This window comes from Anastrepha obliqua, chromosome 2 (assembly GCF_027943255.1).
Source record: "Anastrepha obliqua isolate idAnaObli1 chromosome 2, idAnaObli1_1.0, whole genome shotgun sequence".
NCBI classification, from domain to species: Eukaryota; Metazoa; Arthropoda; class Insecta; order Diptera; family Tephritidae; genus Anastrepha; species Anastrepha obliqua.
The window spans coordinates 65,303,008-65,312,589 of NC_072893.1; the positions used below are offsets into that span (position 1 = coordinate 65,303,008).

A 9,582-nucleotide genomic window follows, 5' to 3' on the forward strand; every position below is an offset into this window, starting at 1 on the left:
GAATTGAAAGAAAAATGTAGAAGGAAAAATAAATGCATTTTCTATAAAACGAATGTTACAGCCGGATTTTATTTCGACGAAGTCACTAGAAGGATCAATAGCAAAAAGAGCAAAAAATACCGCGAGCAGATCTGTCTCTTGACTGAAAATTCATTGCGTTTATTGAAAAACTAACCTTATAAAATGTTCTACAAAACTTCTTTAGATTATCCTCTATTCTGCGTTTTAGGTCTTTCATCTAAAAGAGGAAGACCAAACATATACGAAAATATTAAATTACATCCATTATACAGCAGCCTAGACCAGTAACGAAAAAACATAAAGATATTACGTGTTTACTACCATACATTCATCCAGTTTACCATGAACATTTTAAGAATCTTAGAAACTAGAAAAAATGGATTACTTTTTAAAAATGATTAATAAATGTTCATGAATTTTTTTATTTAAGTTATTGTTTCAAATAAAACTTATAGTTCTTTATTGCATTAAGTCATTTATGGGACATTTAATTAATTTTGAAAATGGTTTAAGTCAATTAGAGCTATAAAACAAGATTTTTTTATGAAATAATATACATAAAAAATTTCATATTGATAAAAAATTTCCATTAATCAAGTCTAAGAATATTTTTTTTTAATTCTTTTCAATTTTTTTTATTTTCAAAATGTTCCATTTATAAAAATGCGAACAAATACCGAACATAATTCAATTCATTAAAATAAATAATTACAAACAAATAATTAGACCAATCATATCTTATGCTCATCCGATATGGTTCAACATTTCGTCGAACCAAATGGAGACGCCAAGACGATTTGAACCATATGTTTTAAGAATTTGTAGCGGTTTTAACCGCCAACCTTATCTGTTGTTATATATCAAAAGAAAAATAAGTTTTAAACTCCTAGATAAATACAAATGTATGTTAGGATAATGCTAAACAATGTAATTTTATCATAACTTTGTAAACTCTTATATTAAAATGATTTTGGGCAATAAATGAATGAATGAAAATTCAAAAAAATATGTCATAATTTCCAGCATTGAAAAAATTTCAAAATTATAAAAGATGCTTTCCATTTCAATTCAACCGGGCTATTCGGGTCATGTTCTTCGATTTCGATGTAACTCAATGTTGCTTCTTGTTCGATGTTGCTCTCTGGTCAAAATAATGAGACACGTATTTTTTTGTTCGCCCGAAAAACATTTTTTTCAAGAGTTATCGGCAATTTTGTTTTTCGGCTCAAACTCGATTTTTTTTAATTACATAAGAAATTTTTTTTTTAAATGCTCATAACTTAGTCAAAAATGAACCGATTTTAATAATTCTGGGTTCAAAATGATCGTAATTACTTACACGAGCGACTTCATGTAGAAACAATTGCAAAAAAGTAGTTCAAAATTTTTTATTTAGCAAAAAAGAAAAAAAATTGAAATTTTTTCGAAATTCAATATTTCAAAAAGCGTATTTTTTTTTATAACTGTTTCCAAATCAAGAGGACATGTCAAACTTTAATTAAGCTGAATTCCCAGTAGCTAAAATGAGTTGTTTTTGAGTAATGAATTTTTGTAAAAAACCTGTTTCGCACTTTTTGTTTTTTGCAAAATAAAAAATTTTCAACTACTTTTTTGCAACTGTTTCTACATGAAATCGCTCGTGCAAGTAATGACGCTCATTTTGAACCCAAAATTATTAAAATCGGTTCATTTTTGACTAAGTTATGAGCATTTAAAAAAAAAATTCTTATATTATTAAAAAAAATCGAGTTTGAGCCGAAAAACAAAATTGCCGATAACTCTTGAAAAAAATTTTTTTCGGGCGAACAAAAAAATACGTGTCTCATTATTTTGACCAGAGAGCAACATATTTGAGTTACATCGAAATCGAAGAACATGACCCGAATAGCCCGGTTGAATTGAAATGGAAAGCATCAAAAACATTTTCAAAATTTTTTCTGTTTTCTTTTACCCTGATCAAAGCCTCCAAATAAAACGATTTGTAGAAGAAATTACGATAATTTCCAAAATATTGTGTTCACTTGACATGAATCACACACATTTTGGATGATTAAATTTGTGCCACCTTGTAGTAAAAATATGGAAAATTATTTACGCACCTTTAAAAATAAGCAGCGAAAAAATAGAATTGTCGGGTCTTCAGTTATATGTGATGGGTTTCACATCAAGCCAACTTTAACTGAAAACTGTGCAATAGACATCGACAAAATCCAAAAGTTATAGGAAGATGCAAAATCATAAGCCTGAAGAAATGGAGGGGAAGTGAATCGAGTTTGAGCTCTCTTTCCATTATTTTGCGACCACAACTGCTAAGCGTGAGTTTGTGCTTTGCGTTCGTCCAATTCAAACGAATGCCAAACACAAGAAATATACCGATTTTGCTGAAACTTGATATGCGTTCTTTCAAGAGAAGCTACTAAACAAACAGAACCTCAAAACGCGCCAGTAGTGCCATCTCTCTGACTTTGCATAGATTTATCAAACGATCCGCATATTTCACATTCATGTTAAGATTATGACAGGAACTTCTCGCAGAGTATAGATGAATATTTCTTTCAACAGTGGCCATCATATACATATATATATATTTTTTATTTTGATGTTTTTGGATGTTTGGCCGAGCTCCTCCTCCTATTTGTGGTGTGCGTCTTCATGTTGTTCCACAAATGGAGGAATCTACAGTTTCAAGTCGACTTCGAACGGCAGATATTTTTTATGCGGAGCTTTTCATGGCAGAAATACACTTGGAGGTTTGCCATTGTCTGCCGAGGGATGGCCACTATTACAAAAAACTTTTTCTTCATTTTCATTTGTTTCTTCGAGATTCGAACCAACATAAAGAATAATAATCTGTAAAAAAATCGATTTTTTGAAAATTCTGGAATTCTTGCAAGAAAATAATTTTTCATTTCTGACAGTACCAACTCATGATAAATATTCAATCTTTATCAAGGCGAATCTATGTATTAAAGGTGGTGTTGGTAAATCAGCTGATTGTTTTTTTTTTTTTCTTTCGCTGTGTTCATGTGGCTGTCAGCACAGAATAAAAAAGGTGAATTAATTTTTTGTTTTCTAATTTTTTTATACTTTCCCGTGGCAATCAAACGTACAAAACATTGTTGTTGGTCTAGTGTCACCACCTTTAATAAATGCGCCTTGATCTTTATAAATAAGCAATATATATGAATTATCAAGAGCACAGAAGGCTGTTGTAATTTTTTCTGACGATTATTTTATAAAAAAAAAATAAAGTTTTCTTTCTTGTATCCTTTTTTAGATTTTAAAATTTGAATGAATTATGTATTAAATTGTACAGCCTTTGCTAGTCAACTCGGCACACGGTTGAAGTTTTTCGTGAGTATAGTAATTTCAAGAGAATCCTGCACTCAACACAGCACCGCTAGCCCAGCGCAACTCATACGCTCTGTATACCCAGCCACAAGCACTGACCGCCACTGCTGAGTTGAGCGGCTTGCCCAACTGCGCAAGTACAAATAACTCGGCATATACGTACACATTTTGCGCCGCTTTTCATGAATGAATCTACCGGATGGTTGATTGTCGTTGTGCACCCTTCAATATTCGGCACAATTGTATACAACAACTAGCCGCCACTGTCGCTCACGACGAGAATACGGGGAGAGTAAGTGGCGCAATGTAATGAGTGCCGTTACAAATGTCAACCCCACAAAGTGAAATGAGGTATCCTTATGAATAAATACGCACGGAAAACGCTTTTTGGCGTTCTGTGTATGGCTCTAGTTTTATGAACTTTTGGGCCAAGCCAACAACCAACCACCTGCACCAGCAGCAACCAGCAATCCAAACTGTCATTTATACTTTTTAGTAGTTGTTTTTGAGTTGTTTCTGTTGCGGCTTCTGCTTCTGCGTCTGCTCCTGCTTCTGCCTCTGCTGCTTCTTCACATTCTGTGTTTTCGCCTTTAGCGTTTGTTGTGGTTGTATGGCAGCTGTACAGCTGTGGCTGTGGCAGCTTTGAGACTAGATGTAGCAATTGATAATATTCAATAAGAGAACTGTGTGAAGTGAAGAACGAACAAGTATAGCTCGCTATTTTCATGGCGGATATTTGACATTTATCGCGCCCGCACCAAACCATACACATACCACCAGTCCACACTTATTGGAAATGCTTGGCTTGCTTGCATACGTGTACACAAATACATATAAATCGGCCTCATTGGCACACACATTCAACCGCAATACGAACGGAGTAATACACCTACTTACATGCATATATATTTGTATATATGTAATCAACCCTTTTCGATGGGAAATCGTTGCAGGAAATTTGGAAATTTTCCTCTTCGCGAAATCAGTGCAATTGTGCAATTATCGCTGCATCAAGCCAGTTGACTGCCGAAAATAAGTGATTTTGGAAAAATGTAGTTGCATTAGCAAAGTATTGAGTGCATTTGTGTTGTGCATATGTGTGTGTGTACGCATAGGAATAGATTTCGAAGAGCATTTTTATTATCGTCAAATTGGCAGAAATTGTGCGCTGAATGTGATTTGATGGAGAAAACAAGCGAAAGCCAGAAGAATGTTTGTGATGAACTGGTTCAACAATCTGAGTAATCGCAGTTTGGCGATAACGCTGCTAATTTGCATATCCTTAATATATGTATCATATACATTTAATTCGTGCCTATTGACGAGCATTAGTCGTACATTCCAAAAGGTGTGCTAATAATTGATATAACCACTTTGCCAAATTACTAAAATATTTACATCAACACACACACGTACACTTTTATGGCAAATAAGCTTATTGCTAAACAATTTTTTTTTTCCATTTTCCTCTTCCACTGTGCAGAATCCCTTACGCAGTCTGCTCTTCTCCACCGATATCTTAGCTGATTCTGCCACTGCCACAAATGCCGCAAATTTTCGTTCAGCGCCTGAGAAAGGCTTCCCAACCGGTAACGCTAATGCCGACATATCAACGAAGCGCACGCCGGAAGCACTAAGCGTAAAGAATCGTGGGCCTTCCGTTGCACGCATTATGCCACTAAGTGGCTCAAACAGCAACAGCAACAACAATAACGCTAATAATAATGCAAGTACCGCAACACAGGAGGCCGCCGACGGTTCACCCAAATATCGTTTCCTGCGCCAACAAGGTCTACATCCGTCGCGTCATCTTCCCGACACGCTCATCATTGGCGTGAAGAAGAGTGGCACACGCGCTCTACTTGAATTCATACGGCTGCATCCGGATGTGCGCGCCGCCGGCTGTGAAGTGCATTTTTTTGATCGCCACTATCAGCGTGGTTTGCGCTGGTATCGCCACCATATGCCGTATACCATCGAGGGGCAGATAACAATGGAGAAGACGCCAAGCTATTTTGTGACAAAGGAGGTACCTCAGCGGGTGCATCAAATGAATGCGGCGACAAAGTAAGTGAAATGTAGAAAGTGGCAAAAAACTAAAAAAAAATATAATTTCATGTAATCTTATGTCGCCAGCCCCATAGGACTGCGCTAGTCCTATGTAAATATATTGAATTGGTCTATAGTACGTACTAAACAAAATTAAAAGATTCATAACTTGTCGGGCAATGACCGTTTTGACTTGAAAATAATGTTCTCTATTCGCTAATGAAGTATTAAACATACTTCAAGTGAGCTTTTTTCTTGCCAAATGAGAGTGTTTTTGCGTCAAACTAATGTCAAGTGAGGAACCTAATTTATGCGATGTGCGCCTGTGATCGGTTTACCCTTTTCAAGTTGACAGATTTTAATGAAAATACCCTCGTAACAAAACACAAAACATCTCGTCACAATCCTGTTGATCGACAGACCCCCCTTGGACTTCTTCCGTTTTCGAGGTGTCCACGAGGTGTCCACTCTCTCGGCGCTGTCATGGAATCTAGTGAGTTGTGTTGAGTAGATTTTTCGCTCATAGATATAAAATGTCATAATAACTCGCTCGGAATGCTATTGGACATCGCCAAAAACTTCTTTAAAGTCGTCAATCACGGCAATCAACTTTTCTTCACATATACATATACTTAAGTAAAATTGACTTTTTTCGGTGTTTGGCCAAGCTCTTCCTCCTATTTGTGGTGAGCGTCTTGATGTTGTTCCACAAATGGAAGAACCTACAGTTTTACGCCGCCTCCGAACGATAGATGTTTTTTTACGACGAGCTTTTTCTTAGAGGTTTGTCACAGTCTGTCAAGGAGCGGCCGCTAAGACAAAAAACTGTTTCTATCAATTGGTGTTTAAGTGCACGGGATTTCGAACCTGTGCACTACCGAATTGCAATCACACACCAACACATTCGGCCTCGGCGGCCCCCTCATACTTGTCAAAATATGTAAGCAAAATTTCTAATCTACGTGATAAGCCTTTTCAAGTTGGCGCGTTTTTACTCATCCATCAGCCATGAATTTCATGGGTTATTTTTGGTGTTATGGCGTCAGTTTGGTAACCAAAATCTTCGGGGCTACTTTTCAGGTACCAGTAGTGGAAAACCGTAATGAAAAAACAACCGAGCTTTAGCTTCGACTTCGAAGTCGGTCATGTTTAGTCTCAAAAGTTCATTTCAGTTCAGATCGGCAAAAAAAATCGAACTTTAGACGAACATTTTCTGAAATTTTATCTTTTTATTTTTATTACTGTTTGTTTTTATTGCTAGTGCCAATTTTGTTTTTTGGATTCTGGTGTCAAACCCAAGTTTTCTGCTAAAAAATTGCATTACTTTGAAATATCTATCTGCTCCTCCATCGAGTAATTGCGTCGCTAGCAAGGTGTAAATGCCGCCGAGCTATTGGGCCCTTAACAAAGTTCAGTTCGGCTCGGTTGCGCCTTAAACGTCGATGTTCGGTCGTTCTTTATTTGTAATCGATGATTAAGAGTGGAGTTTTACGGAAAAATAACGTTTAATGAGCGCACGAAGTTCGCTCTCACGCCTAGGAGGTGTCAGTTTCAAATCACAACAGAATTCAAAACAGATGGAAAATTAGCATACCCCTTTAATAAGCAAAATATTGCATTTGAGGTTGTCTCTTTTGATTTTTACGGACTTACTAAAACACCACCAAACCACCTTTAAACGGTGTCCGACGATGCAGCCCTAGTTATATTTGGCATGTATCCGCTAGACTTACTAGCAATGGGAGCTGCTCAAATAGCGAGAACACAGAGGTCTATAAGCTTGTCTACTCGTGCGGCGTTACGAGAAAACTGCATTAATGCATCAACTCTCCAAAGGGTCGTTGGACGCGCAAATCCAATCCCCACAGAAAGCTTAAGCTAACGAGACCAGATAGAGAAGTGGACCTTTACCTGACCCAGTTCTTGAGTGGACGTGGCTGCTTCAAAGCTTATTTTACACAGGTTCAACCACGGCGACTATCCCTATTACGATTACTGCGACGAAAACGTTTTTGAAGATGTTCATGACACATTCTTCACATGCTCACGCTTCCGTTCTGCAAAAGAAAATTCCATATATCCTTTGGAGAACCTCCTTCGCCGGACGCATTCGTGCAACAAATGCTGCGCTCGAAAGAAAAGTGGAATGTGACATGCGACTTAGTGGCCGAGACTATGAAAGAAATGAGGCGTTTGGAAAAGCTGAGACACAGCAGCAGCGGCTAATCGGCTTCCCTCTCCGCGATATAATGGAAATAAACAGGCTTAGCCTGGTGTCAGAAGGTCACTTGAGGATAGCGCGCTACCACAACGCATATGAAAAATTAAAAAAATAATCTTAAAGAGTTTTACGCAGTATCCGAAAGATACATAGATAGTTTTTTATGAAATTTATAATTTTTGTTTTCAAGAGAGAAATGCCCTGACGATTGCCAGCCTAGAAAAATATCTTTGATGTATGTACATAGGTATATTGTATATTTTTTTCCTGTTGACTCCACTCCGGAGTTTAGGGCCTCGACAAGACTCAGTCTTAAGTTGGTTTCGTTAATCTATTTTGCTTTCTGCCAGGGTACGTCATTAGCCTGCCGCTACCACATATATTGTACATAACGTAAAAATATTGAGCTGAGGATCTAAATATTCAAATAACTAAATACATATATTTTCTTCTCTTCAGGCTCCTCATAGTGGTGCGTGATCCCGTTACACGCGCCATATCAGACTATACACAAGCGGCCAGCAAAAAATCGGATATGAAACGTTTCGAAGATTTAGCCTTCGTCAATGGTTCTTTCGCTGTAGTTGACACCGCCTGGGGACCAGTCAAAATAGGTGTTTACTCACGTTATCTGGAAAAATGGTTGAAATACTTTCCGCTCTCCCAACTACTTTTTATCAGCGGCGAACGACTCATTATGGATCCAGCTTACGAGATTGGACGTGTGCAAGACTTTTTAGGTCTCAAACGTGTCGTGACCGAGAAGCATTTTTACTTTAATGCCACCAAAGGTTTCCCATGTCTGTTCAAATCGGAGGCTCGTTCTACGCCACATTGTTTGGGCAAAACGAAAGGACGCAATCATCCACATATTGAGGAAGCTGCCATTGAACGATTGCGTGAATTCTATCGGCCGTTCAATAATAAATTTTATCAAATGACTGGTATCAATTTCGCATGGCCCTAGAGAGGTGGTGGTGGGTATGAATGTAAAAGATGTTTTTTTTTTATTAACGCTTAAAGCGTTAAAAAAGCAATTTTTTGGATAATCGTCTAGAAGGCTATGATATACAAGCGTACAATTTTGGACCCAACTAAAGTTGTTAGCCAAATATACATACATAGTTACATACATCGTTACAAGCATACATATGGAGCTGTTGCTAAACGACTATACATACATGGGCGCTACTTTTAGAGAGCGCCCCAAAAACGCACAATTTTTTGCTTCGAAACTTTACATATAAACGAACTTTGCAATCTCCTAGGTTATAATTGCGATATATATACATAAATAGGTACGTACGGAGATAAATAATGTAAGTGTTTGATACATGCTGAAGCATCAATAATATGCATACATACATACATACCTATATATAAGCGAAAAATCATTGCATCACGCACTTATGGACTCAAATTGAATGCTTAGCAATTGTAAATAGACACATACATACATACATACAAAACTATTAATTCATGTATTTGTATCGATTTGTTGTACAGGCATATACCTTCTACTCAAATATGAACGAGACGTTATCAATAAAACGGTCCGCGGATGACATATGGCAAAAATATATTTTTTGTTTTTTGGTAGGACTGTTATAAGCTTACATGGCAAATTTCAGCGTGATATGTCACATAGTTTGTTTTCTGTGCTACTGTAAACAAGTCAAGCTCGAGTGTGTTCTTCGAATTTAACGATGGAAATTCAAGTTGAACAAAGAATTTGTTTGAAATTTTGTTATTCCAACAAAATTTCGGCTTCAGAGGCCTTAAAAATGTTGCAGACAACCTATGGGGACTCTGCTCTATCGCGTGCACGTATTTTCCAGTGGTACAAATCGTTCAAAGATCGTTCAAAATTGATTGAAAACTTGCCTCATGAACGTCGTCCAGCAACATCAGTAAACGACGAAAACATCGGAAAAGTAAAG

At 37.0% G+C, this 9,582-nt stretch overlaps 1 protein-coding gene across 2 annotated transcripts; it reads left to right on the forward strand.

Annotated features, from left to right (window-relative positions):
* The first annotated feature begins 3,287 nt into the window (after positions 1-3,287).
* Positions 3,288-8,894, forward strand: LOC129238936 (heparan sulfate glucosamine 3-O-sulfotransferase 6). Of its 2 annotated transcripts, none has more exons than XM_054874178.1 (4): positions 3,288-3,375; positions 4,856-5,439; positions 8,102-8,631; positions 8,666-8,894. In XM_054874178.1, exons 1-3 carry the CDS (start codon positions 3,313-3,315, stop codon positions 8,607-8,609), a joined length of 1,155 nt encoding a protein of 384 aa, XP_054730153.1. In that variant the 5' UTR covers positions 3,288-3,312; the 3' UTR covers positions 8,610-8,631; positions 8,666-8,894. The 2 variants fall into 2 exon arrangements, with proteins under 2 accessions (XP_054730153.1, XP_054730152.1); XM_054874177.1 differs by lacking the exon at positions 3,288-3,375 and adding an exon at positions 4,583-4,720.
* The last annotated feature ends 688 nt before the right edge of the window (positions 8,895-9,582 follow it).